The sequence below is a fragment of the Alnus glutinosa genome, chromosome 11, assembly GCF_958979055.1.
Source record: "Alnus glutinosa chromosome 11, dhAlnGlut1.1, whole genome shotgun sequence".
NCBI classification, from domain to species: domain Eukaryota; kingdom Viridiplantae; phylum Streptophyta; class Magnoliopsida; order Fagales; family Betulaceae; genus Alnus; species Alnus glutinosa.
In genome coordinates this window covers 23,858,657-23,879,092 of record NC_084896.1, presented here as the reverse complement: position 1 = coordinate 23,879,092, position 20,436 = coordinate 23,858,657, and the positions used below count along the sequence as shown (strand labels likewise).

At 35.1% G+C, this 20,436-nt stretch overlaps 1 protein-coding gene across 3 annotated transcripts; it reads left to right on the top strand.

The window, feature by feature from the left end:
- The first annotated feature begins 10,623 nt into the window (after positions 1-10,623).
- On the top strand, positions 10,624-17,750 carry LOC133881971 (BTB/POZ domain-containing protein NPY2). 3 transcript variants are annotated; one of them, XM_062321050.1, is made up of 6 exons: positions 10,629-10,787; positions 10,954-11,222; positions 11,780-12,545; positions 14,400-14,469; positions 15,451-16,629; positions 16,855-17,750. In XM_062321050.1, exons 3-6 carry the CDS (start codon positions 12,484-12,486, stop codon positions 17,419-17,421), a joined length of 1,878 nt encoding a protein of 625 aa, XP_062177034.1. In that variant the 5' UTR covers positions 10,629-10,787; positions 10,954-11,222; positions 11,780-12,483; the 3' UTR covers positions 17,422-17,750. The 3 variants fall into 3 exon arrangements, with proteins under 3 accessions (XP_062177032.1, XP_062177035.1, XP_062177034.1); XM_062321048.1 differs by having other exon boundaries at positions 10,624-11,232; XM_062321051.1 differs by lacking the exon at positions 14,400-14,469 and having other exon boundaries at positions 10,624-11,222.
- Positions 17,751-20,436: the final 2,686 nt, after the last annotated feature.

Here is a 20,436-nt window from a genome sequence, read left to right as displayed (position 1 = left end):
GATTCTCTCCATAAGCTTCTTAAGGATACTTAGGAAATCGTCTTCATCATTAGAACATTTTTGAATCTTCCTATTGCATTCAGCCCACACATCTTTTGACGTCAAACAACTCCGGATAATATTATCAATGGTCGTCTCTGTTGCCAAACCACAAATGGGACGAGAGGTGCTATACATCCTCCTCATGTCATTCTCTCATCTTCGTACTTTTTTTTGAAAATCATCATTGAATATGTGGGGCCTATATGAATAATACTAATGAGGATGGGAGAAGAACATGAAGAGAAAATGAATCATTTCTTTCTCCATAAAAACATCTTAACTACCCCTAGATCTTCCCGATCTCCTTGCACATATAGTCTTGAGTTATTTAAACTACCTCATTTTTCCTGCGGAGCTCTTTATTGCTCGAGATGATACGCACGTGTGACCGAAAACTCTCTGATTTGTGTACCAATCCATACCGGTTAGTCTTATTGCCTGTTTGGACTAATAGTCATACTGCATACGCTTAGCTATGGAAATTTCTTCCATTAAAGAAACTCTCTATCAATTTGTATCTTCATCAATAAGTTCCTTTACAATAACTACTTTATCAAAAACACACACCAGAGATTGAACCTGAATATAGATAGACACGAGGCATCAACTATTATTACTTAGAAGTTAATTAATTAAGCAAGTTGATTCATAGCTTGATTGAGTTTCCTAATTAATTTATTATTCTTAAGATGTTAAAAAAATGATACTATATATACCCCAAATCATGCCCTGAATATTATAAACGCCAGACAGGTATTGATGGTGCAATCAACAATTAATGGACGATTACTCGCCACGTTTAACACTATCTCGACTGCTAATTCAAAGATTTTCCATCAATTTTTAATTTGCATTTTCGCCATTAAAAAATAAAAAAATTCCAAATGAAATGATCATCCTTCTTGAATGTCGTACAATAGAATCAAATATTTATTTGAATAAAAAAGTTTTAGACAAAAACGTATCATAATCATGCTCTCAAGACAATTAATGTTTATTCAATTCTCTTAATTAATCCTCCGGAAAGGAGTCTTGATTCGCGTGGAATTTTAACTCTAATTAATGATGAAATAAGCAAATTAGGTAGAAAAGATTGATGGTTTAAGATCTACGTTTTTTGTTTTTTATTTTTTATTTTAATAAAATCGACACGCTATGAGATATATCATATTAAGATCTTTTCAAATTATCTGTTTAAATTTGAGAGAATTCGAACAGGTGATTGTAAGAGACCAAAATTTCTGAAAAAACCCTACATTTTTTTAAAATAAAAAAAAAAACGAAGAAAATCAAATTATTAAAAAAAAAAGAAGAAAACTCATGGGTGGCCGACCACCCATTGGGGTGGTCGGCCGCCCACCAAGAGCTGGGGGTGGCTGCAACCACCCCCGAAGTGGTCTCGGCCACCCCTGAAGCCAATCCGGATTGGCCTGTCCCACCCCCAAAAGCGTCGGGGGTGGTCGCACTACCCTCAGAACACCTAGAGGGTCTCATATATGGGCTGGCCGGCCACCCAGTCAAGGGTTTGGCTTTTTTTAAAAAAAATAAAAAAATAAATGATTTTTTTTTTTTTTTTTTTTTTTTTTTTTTTTTTTTGTTTGAAAAATATTGTCTTTACCCCCAATGAATATCTATTCCTCTCATTTTTAAATGTTTTGAGGTCGTATCCATCATCCCATTTTTTTATTTTTTATTTTTCAGTTTTACATATTTTCAGTGTTGCATTATATTTTCAAAACAAGCCCAAAGACTAAAAATTGGTCAAACTTATTTTTAAAAGCATTTAAAATATGTCAATTACCTATTTGTCGATAGCGGATAATAACTACAATAATTGTGTTGATGCATATAGTAAAAAATGCGCAGATGTGGGCATCTAAAAGTGATATTCACATTTTGCAGATGTGTGTGCGGATATTGCAAATAACCACTTTTGCATCCGCATGTACACCCTTAGTGCCCGTGATAGATGAAAGGAAAGGTTCAAGTGATGGTTGAGATGGTTCATATTCAGGGTGGGCGAAGACTATGGTGGTCAGTGGCAATATTGATGCTAGTGGCAGCAGCGATTATGGTGATCGACGGTTGGGCGTAGAGGAAGAAGAATTAAAGGAGCGAGTTAGAGAGCTGAGAGAAGAATTCAATGTGGGTGGAACAAGATTAATTTTTTTTAGGAGAAAATATACTTACCCTTGAACTGACAAGTGATTTAGATATATATATATATATATATATATATATATATATATATATATATATATAGGGGTTCTAAACTACCCCTCAAGCTTAGGGTACTTCAGCCACCCTTGATATCTTAAGAAGATGGGGTAGTTAATTTGACCAACCCAAAAAATGATTTTGGGGTAGCTAAACCATCCCTTAGCCCGAAGCATGGTTTTGCCACATCCAAAAAACAATTTGGAGTTGTCTAAAGCACACTTGCAAACTTGGGAGGTGGTTTAGCCACTCCTGATATCCCTAAGGAGACGGCCAAACCACCTCCTTGAGCTGAGGGGGTGGCTAACCCTCGTGTATTCTCCTCGTATCATTGGTTCTTTGCCCTCGTGGGTTAAATACAAACAAATGAGCTCCTAGTGTCGTCTGCATATCTCGAAGTACCAGGAGATTGCCGTGGAGCTTTTTCAAGCTCTAATAGGAATGTACGGCTAGATCCCGTAAGATGGAATTGTCAAAGATTTAGTGCCAATCCCCGCAACGTTCGAGCTTTTCAATGATGATGTCAAGCGAGTCATCTCCATGAGTTGGAGTTCCTCAACAAGGGGTACTCATTCAAATCCCTCGCTCTAAGATTTAAATTTTATTTAAATATACTCCTTACGGTTAAAATCGTTATAAAATATACCATTTTGTCCACTTTTCATTAAATTTTTAATTGTATTATCACGTCATATCCGATCAGGAGGCGATGCGTATCTTATTTAATAAAAAATGATAATAATAAAGAAAAATACAAAAAATATACATAGAAAAATATTTACACACTTATATTACTTTTACAAACTTAAAATTACTTTTACGTGACAAAATCCTGAGCATGTGTTGGAGGAAATAGAAAAGGAATTAAACTTAGTGAGACAATAATGATGAGTTAGATCTTCCAGGATCCTCATTTTCCTTTGGAATATGGACAAGAATCTTTTCTTTAGAATATAGGTACAGAATCCTCGATTCCTTGTAAAGAGGATTTTGAAAAATATGATTTATATTTTTATCAGATTCTCTCAAATTATTTGTTCGAAATTGAGAGAATTTAAGTAGGTGATTGTGAGATATCATTTATGAAGCCCACTTGACTGGATAAATGGTCAGATAAGTGGGTTCTATAAGTGGTTTCTCACAATCACTTGCTTGAATTCTCTCAAATTCGGACAAATAATTTAAAAAGATCTTAATCTAATATTTCTCGTAGCGTGTCGATTTGATTAAAATTAAAAATTAAAAAAAAAACGTAGATCTTAAAGCATCAATTTTTTCTACCTAATTTGCTTATTTCATCATTAATTAGAGTAAAAGTTCCACGCGGATCAAGACTCCTTTATGGAGGATTAATTAAGAGAATTGAAGAATTATAAAGGCCCGTTTGATTTGTGGAATAGACTCTTGGAATGGAATGATTATTCCTATAGAATAGTCATTTTTTTGTTTGGTACAGATCTATTCCTTGAAATTGTTATTCCCATTGGAATACCTACTCATTTACCAAGAGGAATACCTATTCTTCTAAGGCCTTGTTTGGTTCGCGGAATGGTCATTCCATTAGGAAAATGAATAGTTATTCTTGAGAATAGAAGGTGGCGGAATGGAATGACTATTCATATTCTGTTGTTTGGTAATAACTCACACATTTTAATCGGAATTCAAAGAAAATTACTAAAAAAACTAAAAAACTAAAAAACAAAAAAAAAATTGAAATAAATTGGTGAATGGTCGACCACCCATTGGGGTGGGCTGTCCGATGTTGTCTGGGGGTGGCCGTGACCACCCCTGATGGACTATGGGGGTGGCCTGGCCACCCCTGATGTGCTCCGCGGCCACCCCCGACAAGAACTGGGAGTGGTCTGTGCCACCCCCAATTGCTCCAGGGGTGGTGCGACCACCCCTGACCCTCCATAGTGGCTGGCTGACCACCCATGGGGGTGGTTCGCCAACCACTTTGGGGTTTAGTTTTTTTTTTTTTTTTTTTTTTTTTTTTTTTTTTTGTTTTGAAAATTGTATTCTTTACCTCAAGGAATATGTATTTCTCTTCGTAAGGAAATAGCTATTCCCATTGGAATAGCTATTCCATGAAATAGACCCCTGCCAAATAAAAGAATGGCTATTCTATAGGAATAGACATTCCATTCCAAAAGTATATTCCGCAAACCAAACGAGACCTATGTTATGTGTAATATATTCTGCACCATATATGACACTTTAAGTTTAATTTCTATGATCACAAATCTTTTGGCAGCAATATGTGAACATGACAAGTATAATCACACCAAATATTGGATATGTACAAATAGAAATTAGCTTGGGCTCTTTTGAGGCCGAAAGTTCTTTGAATATGATTAGGATGGGTAGTATTAATATGGTCATGATGAGAAGTGGGGACAAGAAGGAAAAATTGAAGAGAAAAACAATTGAGTTTCAAAATGGAGATTTCAAAGAGATGACACCCAAAAATAGGAGAGTGAGATTGAAGCTCAAGAAAGATAAAAACATGTTTGGGAGAATATTCTAAGCATAGGTAATAATAAAAAAATAAAAAATAAAACAAAGAACCAGTGATGCTTTAATTTGTAGCTTTTGTGTATAGCTAGTGTGAAAACTGCAATTCCAAACAGGCCTAGGTTGTTAGCGTATGGCTTTTCCTTTATGCTTTTGTCAGAGTGCATATACACATAATGGGAAAGGATGATTAGGGATTTGAGCACGACCATGAAAGAACCTTACAGTTGGTGTAGCCCATTATAGTGATGTTTGATACATGCATTAGTGCCATGCCAAAGTTTGTGGCCCAAGTGCTTTCTTTTTGCTTTCTACACCATTGGGGATATGATATGATTATTAGCCTTTCCAGCTTAAACATCAAATCTCTCTCTCTCTCTCTCTCTCTCTCTCTCTCTCTCTGATGATACTGTAGTGATGCTAATGGACAAGCATTGCATTGGCAGCAAGGGCATGATTATGAGAGGACGTGACCTTTGAGTTTTGAAGGATGAAGGGAAGGAAAATCGGGTGGTTGCAGGAGGTCTTCTATGTTGTTGTGGAAGCACGAATGGGTATTGAGAGTGAAGGTGGCCTTTAGGGGGTACATTCGGGTGAATATTAATAGTTCGCATTCATTATTTGTATTTATTCATTATCCGCACATGCAAATGCGGTTAGCAAAAACCATTATCGACATGTGCGAATGCAGATAACAATTTTAGGTATGCGGATGTGGATAACAGTTTTAGATCATGCAGCTGCAGTTCATAATCGCATCCACATACCCTTGTAGTTTGTATATAATATATATTTTTTTATATATTATAGTTAATATATTAAATACAACACAACGCCATCAACATCCATTTATGAATGTGTAATATTTAGACAATTTATGTTTTTTATGTGATAAATTTGTAATATATATTTTTTTTTTTATAATGAATTTGTAATTTATGTTTTTTTATGTTTGCTGGGTTGATTGTTATACTCATTGAATCAAGAACAAAAAAAAAATGGTGTTTCTTATGAGCATTAATTACTATAATAATAGTTTTCTTTTTAACTGGATTAGAAGAATCTTCTTCTTCAATTCAGTCTATTAGATTGACATATGTTATTAGTTTCATATATTAGATTAGAAGAATTTTCTCCAACTTAGTTTGCAAGAAAACTTTATCCTATTATATACCCGAAAGGACTAGACACTATTAGGAATTGGGATTTCATATAAGGGCTAAGAACTATTAGAATTTCATATAACTCGATTCCACCTAGCTAATATATATTAAATGTAAGACTTAATACTTATGGAATATCTACACAATTTACACTATCTAAATTCTAAGTAATCAAACAAAGTGCTCCCTCCCCCCAAAAAGCCCTCTCTCTCTCTCTCTCTCTCTCTCTCTCTCTCTCTCTCTCTCTCTCTCTCTCTCTCTCTCTACTTTTACTTATGTTTTTCTTTTTTCTATCACTACCCAGAACCAAACAAAACGAAAAGAACATTTCCACATTTAAGCAAGTTAGGCATGAAAATGTTGCATATGGGAGGAAAAGTCAGATATATATATATATATATATATTTTTAAAAAATAAAAATAAAAATAAAACAAAAACAGTGACAAAGTTCGTGCTATTTACATAAAGAAGCACTAGTTATTGACAATTACAGTATTCTTATTCAACGTGAAAAACAAAAGGAAAAAGGAAAAAAAAAAAAAAAAAGTTCACCAACATTAACAGGCACTAGGATAGGGGTTACATTAGCCAAACGGCCAAAACCCAAAAGAAAGAAAGAACTAAAAGTTGGATTACTCTGGGAATTTGTATTTGTAAGAGCTATATATATATATATATATATAGTAGCCTAATTGACTGGCTTTGAATATTTGATATATTTTCAATTCCAATAGTTTGATAAAACTTTTGGGTGATTTTTACTCTTTTTTTATTTTTATTTTTATTTTTTTTTGTTAAAAAAAGTTTTGATAGGACGTAAAGATAAAAGTAGTTTTGAATGTTTTATGCTTGAAGTTGTTTCTTTTAATGCTTTAGCTTTTTAGCGTTGTCAAATGAGGTTACAAGTGATTCAAACAAAATGGCAATTTCGTAGATAAAAAAGTGTGATTTTAAATCAAATCGCATAAAATGAATCGTTTGAAATTTCGTTTTTTAAAAAATTGCGATTTAAAAAAGTAGAACATCTGCCTTTTCAAATCACAAGCAATGTGGTACTTTTTGAAAACCCACAATTTTAAAGGTCAAACAGTGATTTTCCTAAACGTTTAAATGCGTTTTTAAACATCACGTTTTCAAATCGCACTTTTTGAAGTCGCAAACCCAAACGGACTAAATCTTTCGTTTTGAAACCGTAAATCCAAAAAAACCCTAAATTGAAAAAAAAAAAAAAAAAAAAAAAAAAAAAAAAAAATTCTCCAAATCCACCCAATTTAAAGACAAACTTTGTTTACCCTTGGGGAGGGAAAGGACCACAGACATATTTAAGCGCAGATCTAAATGTATCTGTTCAGTTTTTGTATTTGTACTCTTTTTTCCCTTTTTAAAATCCCCCCGGAATCGATCTTTTCTCGTTTTTTCTTATCGGTAGATCAACGGGAAACATGGGAAAGATGCTTAGGCTAATGCTGTGGTCCTGACCATGTTCTTATATATATATATATATATATATATATATATATATTTTATTTATTTATATATTTATTTTCTTTTTCTGCATAAAAGGCAGCAATTGTATGATGCATCGACAATCTTCTACTCTGACGCATGCCATGCTCTGGTATTCATTGGTTCATGTAATGTAGACCATCAAGACCAATGGCTGCCATGATTGGGCATCGTTTTTGTCTATTTGGGTTATCAAGCAAATGCCATGGAGGTTTAAAATAGGAAGGCAGTGGCGGCCATGTGCATTGTGTTAGATAACTAAGCAAGAATGTGTACCATTCTCTTCTTTTTCCATCTACTTGGTACATATCTACTAATTAGGCCACAAGGCAAAGTAGTAGCAATTACTAACTTTAAGTACAATATCATGTGATAGACCATATATATATATATATATATATATGCTCGGCCAGCCCGGTTGAAAAAACCAAAGCCTAGGATTCGGATTATGATGACAAAGTTCGAACGGCAAGTCTTGACTAGACTAGTACAAAGGCCAACACGAAGGAATAAAATAGAAAACATACAATAGGACTCGATCATAGGAAAAAAAACCTAGATAGCTCGACCAACCATGTCGGCAAAAACAATTACTTAAAGAATGCCCGTGATTTCAATCTGAATTTACAATGTGATTTCATGGCAGAATTTGGTTAAAGTCATAACCCGTAAGGGAATGTTCTACGTAAGGAAGGTTCGATCTCATATTTTCTTTCCGGGTAGCATCTTACACCTATATTCAATATTAGAAAATTCTCACTCCCCTTTGCTAAATTAAGCATCAAAGAGTTTCTATACCGGCAACCCCCAATAAGTCTCCGACTATCCTTATGTGTTTTGCAAGTATACATTGACCGTATTAGACCGTGCGATCAACTGCATCATCGGCAACAAATATTAGGAAGATATAAGTGCTTCTCCAGGCTCTCACTTGTATGGTTTGTAACACTAAAGCAGTAAGTGTGTTATGATGATTGTCCTCAAAGTATGTACCAAACAAAATATTCTGGCCAAGGCATGTGGTGGGTCAAAGAAGATGTGTGTAGTCTCCAAAAGAAAAGGTCAAAGTCGATGTAGGAAGGGTCCTTTTCCACACGCTGGTGCAGTAACCTTTTGCCATCCAAATGTCCAAGATTAGGCATGTAGGACCTTTGAACAACCTCCATGACAGGTAACTCGTTGACCAAATCTTATCCGAAAACCCCCACCACATAATGACTTGGATCTCATTCAATCTAAGACTGTCTTTCCTCTTTGAATTTCAACAAAAAAATTCAGTGTTCCTTAAGGAATGATATGGATATAATTTCATTGGTTCATATATATAAGTTCATGAGTTGTTTTCAGGGATACAGTCAGCACTACATTTAAAGAGTACCGATCTAAAAGTTGATCGAGACTGAACCTAGTTTTTAGCATTACTCGTTATGAGTTTGTAAGTTTACCAAAATCTTGCACTTTTATCGCGCTGTGCTCATATGGGAATATGATATGTTTCAAGGCAAGTCTAAATGGATCGTACCGTATATACCTTTTGAACAAGGCGTGAGAGAGTTAATTTGGTGCCTGAGTAGGTGAGTCCCACACTCTTAAGTTTTTTGAAAACTTGTCCGAACACTCCAATCCCGCTATTCCCTACCCAAATGTCAGGGTCGGGATCAACCTATTTTTCCGTTTGTTTTTGTTTCCTTTCAGTTCTTATTGAAAATGTTTGTATGTATGATATTAATTATATGAGAGCTAGTCAAGCTAAGATAAGGTGGTGTGACTAGTGAATAGTGACCACTTCGTCTCTCTCTCATGTAACTAGCTCGGTTAGGCTATGGACAAAGCATGCAATTCGTGAAATTGTGAAAAAGTTAAAGAACATGGTTAAGTGGGTCAAGCTCAAGCACCTAAATTATTGAAACTTGAATTGGCTTATACCTATAATCTACCTAATTCCAATAATTTTCCCTCCACATTTTACATTGATTTTATCCCAAGTTTCTTCCAGACGCAATAAGTAGAAATGGGCCAGCTCTATAATTAAGATATTTGCCCACCAACGGAAATATCGGTCGAATTATTAGCAATTTGAATAATAAATGCCAGAGAGTTAATATGAGACCTATTTGCTCAAACTGATTTTTGGCTGTTCACCTTCCTTTTCACAAAGATGGGCGTCGTATAAACCTTTTACATTTATTACTCAAATTGCTTTAGAAATTACTTGAAGATCCAAATCTCATAATAGTGATAACTCTCTCTCTCTCTCTCTCTCTCTCTCTCTCTATATATATATATATATAACCTGCTAATTTTGATTAGGCTAACACTCGTAAGACTATACATATGCACTAAAGAAATTATTAAATTGTTGCTAAATTGTTGCTTTTTTTTTAAAAAAAATATATAATAATAATAATAATAAATTGTTGCTTTTCTTTTTTCTTTTTCAGAGCAATTTGTGGCTTTTCATAATGGGGAGACTGGTACTTGTGTCTAGACAAAGGTGATCAAGATATATGTTTGTTAAAATAATTCATTAACTCTGCAGTGTTTTTTTTTTTTTTTTTTTATCTTTTATTTTTGTTTTCAAGATAAATATATTAACAAACTATTCCAAACATAAATTGTGCTTGTTTATTAAAATATTTTTTTAAATAATATATTTTATTTTTTGGTTGTGACATGACATAAAAATAAAACTAATTTTAAGTGTTTTATGTGTCGAGTTATTTATAATTACTTTTATTTTTATTTTTTTGCTAAAAAAAAAAAAATCCTAAAAATCTTAACAATACGAAAAAAAAAAAAAAAAAAAAGAAAAGTTTTTATCTTTATATCATATCAGAATATTTTTTAAAAAATAAAAAAATAAAAAGCATCGCCAACATATATTAACAAACATATCACTGCCATTCTCCAAAATTCCAAATGATGCTATATATGGATATTAGCTTGTAATAAATAACCAATAAAGTCCAGAATATTTCATAAAAAATTGCTCCGGAAGAAAAAAAAATTAAAATATAACAAAGGAAATAAACCTTTTTGACATTTTGAAGCCGCAGCCAATTGAAGTGTGACATGTAAAAGCCTACGTATAGTTTGTATGGTAGTATGGTACTGTTTGATCATCACTCTTTTTAAGTTTTTCTGGTGCTACTGGCAGCACCTTGATGTAGAAGAATAAGATAGTACGAGAGAGAGAGAGAGAGAGAGAGAGAGAGAGAGAGGTGGGTAATGGGGTTAATAAGGAACCAAGTGAAGGGTCATTTAATGAGGGAGTCCGGATTATGGGGGTAACAGCAAGAAAGCTGTAGTGTCAGTGTGGCGTGCATGACTGAGCAAGTGTAATGGTGAGTGTTAATGCTCCCAAAATTGAGTGAATATCATCCAACTTTTTCAGGGAAATCATAGAGGAAAGAAAAGTGGGTGAGTAAAGGAAAGGGAAAGGGAAAATATTGTGCTTTGAGAAAGTGGTAGTGTTGGTACTAACGAGACTGTTAAAACATTTGGTTACAGCTTGGCTTTTACTATAATATGTGTTATTTGGGTGGGCTCTGTGGTTGTACTTGAGGTTTTCGACGCAGAGACTGTGAGAACCAGCTCATTTTCTGATGGCTGCTTAAGCTTTTGGGTTGTTTCGTTAGCTTTTGGTCCTGTTTTTTTTGTGCTGCCGAGTTGATCAGCCCTCCAGACTTATTAAAGTTCTCATGGACAGTCTTAATGGCAGTGTCACTGCTCCGCTGAATTCTTTCTGATTCTTGACGCAAAAAGATTGGAATGCTGGTGTAAGATTTTGTATGAGTTTTGCTTCTTCTTAGATATGGTTTTGAAGTTCTTGGTTTGGTTTTTGCTGATAAACCACCTCAAACTTGAAGTGGGTTTCGCTTGATTTCAAATTATTCCATGTAACTAAGTTATTATTACTCTATACAGCTTTGAAGATTTGATTTGATGTACGGGTCTTGGGTTCTGTTGGTGTTTACACGGAGAGTGGCTTTTGGGCCTTTGTCTTAATGTTTCCAACTTGATATTGGGCATATTTCTTCATGTGGGGTTCTAGAGCCTCAACATTATACAACATAGACATGATCTTCAGCATCAATATTTTACTAGATTTCTGTGATATATTCTGATAGTTTCGTCAGATTTCAGTTAAAATTTTGTGGTGATTTTGTTGTTGGTTGTTGATGTGTTCGGTTGTTCATTACTATAAATTAACTTCTGTTTTTGTGATCTCTCTCTATAATTTATTCCGATACTGTGCAAAATAAAGAGAGATGCTTGTTGTCTACCGTTTTGGTGGTTTATTCAACTGATACCGAGATGCTGTTTTCTGTTTCAGGTTTTTTCAAACTTCAACGGTTGAAAAAAATCATATATAAAGTTGATTTTTTTTGGGTTTGGAACTTGAAGTTTTAAAGTCCACAAGACGCATTGGTGGGGTGAATCCTTAAAAAAATGGAAAACAAAGGAACAAAGTGATCAGGAAGAGAAAAGAAATAGTGGGAGGAGTGAGGTGGAGTCAGATTTGTGCTTGTGGTGTCACTGGTTTGAGAATTATTTTAGTCTTAGGACTCTGTTGGCTATGTCTCCTGGGCTGACTAGGTGCGCCCGGGCTCCGTGGGCTTTGCCGCCGACCAAGGAAACAGCCTCTTCTCTGGCTCTCTTGGCATTCAAGAGAACCTTTTCTTAAAAAATTGCACAACCCCATCTTGCGGTTCCCTTTATCTCTTTCTCTCTCTTACTCGGACTCTTTTGCCTCGGTTGCTGTCAAAGATTCGCTCTCATACCCCCACAAGCATATATCCTTCCCCCTCTTTGAGATACTTCTTTTCTTTCTTGGAGATCAGGAACTTGGTTGCATTCAGAAATTCTGGTCCCCACACTTAGGCGTATTTCTTTCCATTTCTGGGGAGATTTCCTCGATCGTGGGGTTTATGAACGTTCACTGAGGATGTGTGGTAGTGTCTAGTACTAATCGGTTGAGTGTTGGAGAAGGCTGGTTTGAAGGTATAAGGGCTGAAACTGATCTTTTTGCTTTCAAAGATGAAGTTCATGAAACTTGGATCGAAGCCGGATTCCTTTCAGACTGATGGGAACAATGTCAGGTGAGATCATTTACAGTGTTTTTTTTTTTTTTTTTTTTTTCTTGACTGTGTTCTATCACTTCTCTTTTGGAGTACTGTTTAGGAATTACTGATGCTGCTGTTATGTTTGATGCATTCCAGTTCAAGCCTGTTGCTGATGACTTCGGCTCTTTCAATAGTTGCTCTGTTCATTAAAATTCTCTTTGCGCCCTCTTTTGTATTAGATTTGCATCTCTTCTGTAGCATGTTCGTCATTTACATTGATACTTACTGTAGCACTTTTACAGTGAAGTTTGAATTTTGAGTTATATTTTCAGATACTCTCCTCAAAGCTAAAGAATGGCTTGAGCTCTATTTCCAGCTCCCTTTGGTGACTGATAACAACTTCGTTTCTCAATAAAAAATAGGACCTACTTTAAAATAAATTTTGGTGGGCTTGAAAGTTCTCTTGGTTCATCATCTTTCTATTTGAGCTTGCCCATTTTGTTGCCTTAAATTTGTACTTTTTTGGTGTGCTAGGTTTGATATTGACCTTAGATAATTTATTTCCTCTGTTGGCATTTCAGTTTTGAGAGGAAGTGCTCTGTTTTCATAGTTCTAACAATGTCAGGAAATAAGAAAATTGCTTCTGCTTTTTAAAGTTGTAAATTTTTCTAGGTGCGTTAAATTTTCTTCTAGTGCCTCATAAATGTTAAGCATTTCTGATTGTTGGGTACGCGTACTATAGTATTGTTTTTTCTAGTAGCTCCTTAGTTGGCATTATTTGGCTATTGAATGTGATGGGATTTTAAAAAAAATAAAAAATGATGGTTGTATTAATTGAGTGAATAAGAAGCTATTCAGTAATCATTCCCTCAAAATTTAATCGTTACATCTGTTCCAAACTTTGGATGTATAGATTAACCAAAAGTTGAGTACATATCTGATCCTAGCTATAAAAAGGGTATTATAAGTCAAGGAAAATTGTGGGGAAAGTTGGGTACATATCTGATCCTAGGTAGAAAAGGTTTTACAAGTCATGGAGAATTGTGGGGAAAGTTGAGTACATATATGATCATAGCTATTAAGGTATTAAAAGTCATGGAGAACAGTTATCCAACTTGAGCAATGATAGTGTCATTGAATTCTTTCCCTTTTCGAGAATGTTGTGGGGAAATTGTCTCTCATGCTTGTAAACCTTCATATTCTTTTCATAGAGACCACAGACGGTAAATATAAGGCTAAACTAGGGACATTTATATAACCATCATGAAGGTAACTTGAAGCTTGATGTATTTGAAACTACACTTGAGTAGCAATATCCCTTACTTGCAGGAATTTGTAGTTGTTTCACTCTGAATTCCAATCCCTTTATGATTAATGACTTGCAATATCTTGGTATTGGGTCTGTTTTGGAATGCTACCTCTGGTGAAGTAGATTCCAGCTCTATTAGTTTAATGGTTGTCCAGTTGCCTGGTCATTTAAGAGGTGCACATGTAGTAGAATGCCTTCAATTGAAATTGAATCAGGGTATTTGACTTTCAAACAGTCTAGATGGTAAATTTACGAAATTATTCTAGTGGCTTATCTGTTCATTGATGGACTAACATGATTTATTACATGTTCGATTTTAAATCAATGACATGGTTGGCAAGAACTAGAACTTGAGAGTAATTTTACATGGAACTGCAAAGAATTCCGACTTAAGTTATTATTATCTACCTTATTGGTGAAGTTTCTCAAGTAGGGAACAGATGAAAATAGTCTAAAAAAGATTTTCTATGAATTCAGAAATTCTTCATTGCTTATAATGAAGGCTTGCTTATATTTGACATTTCTTTTTATGTATTTATTGCGTTCTCAGTAACTTTACCATGGAACTAATCAATGTGCAGGTATGTGTCAAGTGACTTGTCAACAGACATTGTTCTCATTGTAGGGGATGTGAAATTCTATCTTCATAAGGTTCAATATTCTTTAATCGAGTACTTTTAGTATGTAATGAAGATAATTTGTTTTAGCTCTTAATTTTTTAGTTTTCCATCTCTAACACTGTATCACAGTCCTTGTTATGTAGGATTTCAAGATTCATAGAAGGCACCCTAACTACTTACCCATCATATTTAATCGATTTAGTATTTAGATTGGCTGATCCTTATGTAATTATCTGCTGTGGCTGCTTCTGTTATTATTATCTTTTAAAGCCTTTACCCTTTCCTTCTCTAGACAAAGTGCATGCTTGGTTGCTTATATACAAAAAGGTACTTAACTAATTCCAAAATATAAAGGGACAATGATTTAAGCTAGCTCAGCTTGTAAACTCTGAGTTCTGACATGCTCTTGGAGCAGTCCTTTAACTCCAAGCTATGTACTCAGCTTGTTTGTTTATTGAAAATACTATATATATAATTTATTTCTGTATAGAGATTATTAAAAAACTCTTAACCTAGGAAAAGCGTTGGCCATATCTGCCCTATTATTTTTAAAAGGATTAGTTAAAGTTATAATTAGAGCACTTTGGTATTAATTATAAAGCCCAATATCATTTAGTAAGGAACCAATGTAGGACTTAGCACCCATATACTACCTTCACCATCCACCCACCCAATGTAGAACCAACTTTTTAGGGTGTCAGAAAAATGATAAATGACTACCTTATAACTTAATTGATTATAATAATAAAAAGGGGCTAATAAGGAATTGGTGGACGTGGTTATCAAGACATGCAATGAAGAACTTTAACAGAGGCATTGGTTGGCACTAGCTTTGACTCATTACCATCTCTAGTAGGACCAAGCCTGTTTTGGGATCTAGTTTACAATTTCAATGATGAAATCAAGCAGAGTAACTTGGCTCAACTTTGCTTATTTCCATTCATAACAATACATATATGTTGTGTGAATATGTATATGTTTTGATACTAAATCTGAAATATCTGGAGTGCAGTTTCCTCTACTGTCAAAGAGTGCCCGCCTGCAGAAGCTGGTCGCAACCACTAATGAAGAGAACACAGATGAAGTTCACATTTCTGACATTCCCGGTGGCCCTGCTGCCTTTGAGATATGTGCGAAGTTTTGTTATGGCATGACGGTCACCCTCAATGCTTACAATGTTGTTGCAGCTCGATGTGCAGCTGAGTACCTAGAAATGAATGAGACCATGGAGAGAGGAAACCTCATTTACAAGATTGACGTCTTTCTTAGCTCTAGCATTTTCCGCAGCTGGAAAGACTCAATCATTGCCCTTCAGACTACGAAGTTTCTGTTACCATTATCTGAGGACTTGAAGGTGGTCAGCAGTTGCATTGAATCTATAGCTACCAAGGCCTGTGTTGATGTTTCCAAGGTTGACTGGTCCTATACCTATAACCGGAAGAAGCTACCAGAGGAAAATGGGAATGATCTGAACTGCAATGGTGTCAGAAATCGTCTAGTGCCAAATGACTGGTGGGTTGAGGATTTGTGTGAGCTTGAAAACGATCTATATAAGCGTGTTCTAATGAATATTAAAAACAAAGGGATAGTTTCTAATGATGTGATTGGAGAAGCCTTAAAGGCCTATGCTTATAGAAGGTTGCATGGATTCAGCAAGGGTACGATTCAGTCTGGAGATATGGTAAAGCATCGGTCAATAGTAGATGCAATAGTGTGGCTGTTGCCTGCAGAGAAAGGCAGTGTCTCTTGTAGTTTCTTGCTCAAGTTGTTGAAAGCTTCCATTTCTCTGGACTTGGGGGAGATGGCTAAGGGCGAGCTGGTGAGGAGACTAGGACAGCAACTGGAGGAGGCTTCTGTACATGATCTTTTGATACGAGCACCAGAAGATGGTGCTACAATGTATGATGTTAATACAGTACAGAAAATAGTACAAGAGTTCCTAATGCAAGATCAGAATGCTGAGATTGAATCACTAGAAACAAGGCATGAGCTTCTGGGGACAAGAAGGCCAGGGATTTTATCAGATGCTTCAAAGCTGATGGTGGCAAAACTGATAGATGGATACCTTGCTGAAATTTCTAAGGATCCCAATCTACCCTTATCGAATTTTGTTGATCTTGCTGAGATGGTGTCTGGTATCTCTAGGCCTGCTCATGACGGGCTTTACCGCGCCATTGACATGTATCTAAAGGTAAGAGTTTCTCAAACGATTTTTATGGTGCATATGCATTAAATTGCAAACTCCATGGTGTAAAACATGCTTTACATTTTGTCGTATTAGGGTTTGAGACTAGAAATTTTTGTTATCTATCAAAGTGCTGACAATTCTTACTGCTGTTGAATTCAAGTTTAATCTGGTTATTTTTGCTAGGAAATATCTAAATAGAGTTGCATTCTTTGCTGTGTCTTGATGCAGGAGCACCCGGGGATCAGCAAGAGCGAGAGGAAAAGGATATGCAAGCTGATGGACTGCAAGAAGCTATCAGTTGATGCGTGCATGCATGCCGTGCAGAATGAGAGACTCCCATTGCGTGTAGTTGTGCAGGTGCTCTTTTTCGAGCAGGTTAGGGCTGCTGCATCATCCGGCAGCAGCACGCCTGACCTACCCAAAGGCATTAAGGATCTAAATGGTGGCTCTCATGGGAGCTCAAGGTCAGCAACAACTAACACCGAGGAAGAATGGGATGCAGTAGCCACCGCTGAGGAGCTCAAGGCCCTAAAGGGGGAGCTAGCTGCTTTAAGGTTGGGCAATGGAGTTGGAGTTAGTGAGAGAAATGGAGATGGTAAAAGTAATGTAGACAAAGCTGCCATTAGTAAAATGAAAGGGCTGCTTAAGTCAAAGAATATCTTTTCAAAGCTTTGGTCTAGCAAAGGGGGGCAAGGTGAGAATAGTGGCTCAGATTCATCTGATAGTCTTGGTTCTGCAAACCCTGAAGAAGTTAAATCAACACCTTCCAGAAATAGGAGACACTCAGTATCTTAGAAATGACAGACTTAGTATTGGTGGGCTCTTTTTGGGCTTTTTGCCTTCTTAATGACATTAGCAACTTCAAAAGTAGTGCTTATCGTTTAATTTAGCAAAAATGAAGTGCATATAGTTTTTGGATGAAGAGTTTAGAGTTGATTTTGCTGAGAATTTTACAGTTACTGAGAAACTTACCACTTGAGGGAATAAAAAGGCAGGGTACTTGTATATAATAAGACAAATGCCCAAAGAGGTAGAGCTCTTGCCATATATGGTGTCTGCCCATCAGTCTTAACAGGTTATTTTCTCTCACAATGCAGGGCCATTCATCTCTTTGAGCTACATAAGCACTTGGTGACATCTTATTCTTATATATATATATATATATATATATATATATATATATATATATATTCATTTATGTCATTTACATTCTTGCTTCTGTATACTAATAGAGAGTATTTTTGAAGAAGGCTTGCAAAGAAATGGCCACACAATTCGAAGAAGTCTGGATCCATAAAAAGGAAAGATATCCATGCCCATCAATATTGAAAGGTAAAAAAGTATCTATATTACAAAAAAAAAAAACAAAAAAACAAAAAGTGCCATAAGAGACCTATTTCCATTCCCCAACCATCACCCCTTCTCAAATTTAGAAATCTCCGGGCCCTAGGGTTCACAAAATTGAAAAGGCCAGGTGGGAATTTGACTCTGTCCCCAACAGGCCCATCATTATAATCCTCCACCAGCCTTTTAATGCACCATTTATATCCTCCTCCATGAAGGATAGGTAGCCTCTTCCAGCTCACTTCTAGAGTTCTTTAAATTATTTTGTAGTGAAACAGGAAAAGCAATAGTTACATCTTCGGATTTCTTCAAAAGAACTATTCAAGTTGTAGTTAGGGTTTCTTGAAATTACTTATAAAGTCAAGTCTCACTTAATAAGAAATCAATGTTGGACTAAGCACACATTCTCATTTGTAGTTTTGCAAATAATGCTTTTCTTTCTCATTGGGCTTTTGTTGGTCTACTTTCAAATCCCTTACTTTTTTCATTCTCAAAATTTATTAGCCGACCCGGGCCATGCAGCCCATTATGCAAGTGTTAGGGAGATTGAGACCTCGAAGAGACTTCTAATAAGATAATAATATAGTATGTTAAGACCCCATTCAATTCAAAAGCTTACGCTTATGAGTTTGGATCTAACTGTTTTATATTGATAATCACTTGTGACATCTTTCTAACATGAGAAATGTTTTCTACGGACACGTGTTTACTTAAAAGTAAGCAATATATTTAAAAGCTAGAAAATGGTTTGTGAAAAATAAAAAATGGGACAGTTGTTAGAATCTTAAAGATTCTAAATTTCTTATTACCTATATTAAAATAATTTTGAAATAATTAAGCAGCATTAATACTGCAGGCATTTATCATCAAAAGTGAACACAAAAAAGATGTCACTAGTCAAGTTGTTTTATTCATCTATTGTTTTCTCTAAGCTGATGTCAAACTAAACACTACACGGTGGATTGTCATTTGGATAACCTAAGAGGCATCTAAACCTTGAGATTACAGTTAATTAATTCATCTTCCATCAAAACAAACAAAAATTGCACATCTAGTAGACCTAAATAATCTTTAAAATGATCGTCACTATAGTCGGCTTTTCTCCGGCACCCTTTCTCCCCATACCCAAGTTTTGTGTATATTTTTTTAGCTAAATCAACAAAATGAGATATTACATGTCATTAAGCCGCATAATAAATGCGGCAGCGGGTTAAGCTTAATTATATTATTAATCTAAGCAAAGCTTGCTAATTAAGCTAGTTAGAATAAAATAAAATTGATAGGTAGTTGTTTTGTACACAAGCACATTGTTCATGTCAAATAATTGAAGCTCTGTTGGCTCCAGAATGATAAAAAAACATACCCTATATATATATATATATATATATAATATGTTGAGCGTTTATTACAAAGGACAGGAGACAAGACTTCAGAGACACAACAAACAAATAGTTAAGTCCCAACCAAAGTTTGATAGGAAGAAAATGGCTTCACGCGTGAGGAGCAAGATTCCCCACAAAAAGAATGTGGAAAACACAAGCAGAACTATGACAGCTTCTTTACCCCCCTCCCCACCCACTTTTTTTTTTTTTTTAATTATTATTATTATTATTATTATTATTATTATTATTACTTTACTTACCGTAATTCTCAACTAAATAATATTGTCCACTTTTGACTCTTTCAAACCAAACCTCCTAAGAAGTCATCAATCCCAATACTACTCTTGCAGAAGCACACTTAATTGTGAAGTTCTAATAAAAAAAAATTGTTTTTTTAAAGGGGGTATTTTGGACATTTTAACAAAAAATTGTGAAATTAAAAGAGGCTAAAACATAGGATACCAACATTACAAATTTTTAAAATTCGAGGTTATGATTGCAAAACTGCTTATACTGCATGAGTGTAAGTGAAATTTCCCCCTCTTCTTAAAAAAAAAAGAAAAGAAAGCAACTAGATATGAAAAATGCTTGAAATATTACAGTTTTTACTATAATTCCCTTACAAACTCATGACCGTCTATATTTTATGAAAATAAGTGCCACGTGATCGTTCACATATCAATGACTAACGTTGGTAAGTACTATATGCAGGAGCGGAGTTAGGATTTAGGATTTGGGAGGGCCAAATTGAAAAGAAAAAAATTTGGAGGGGCCAAAACTAAAAAAAAAAAAAAAAAATTAGGGGTTTTTTTTTGTTTTTGGAAGAAACCCCTGGCCTTGGGAGGGCCAGGCCCCCCAAGGCCAGGGGTAGCTTCGCCCCTAACTATATGAATTGTCACGTCAATTTATAAATATAATGACTATAACGGTTTATATTTAAGGTGCTACTACGCAAACTTTCATATTAGTTTGTAATAAACCATAACTTATTTGCCAATAAAATATGTATATATATAATGACTTAAATCCTTACTTTTCAAAGCAAGAAAAGCATCTGAACTAACACCACCATGAAAATTAAAAA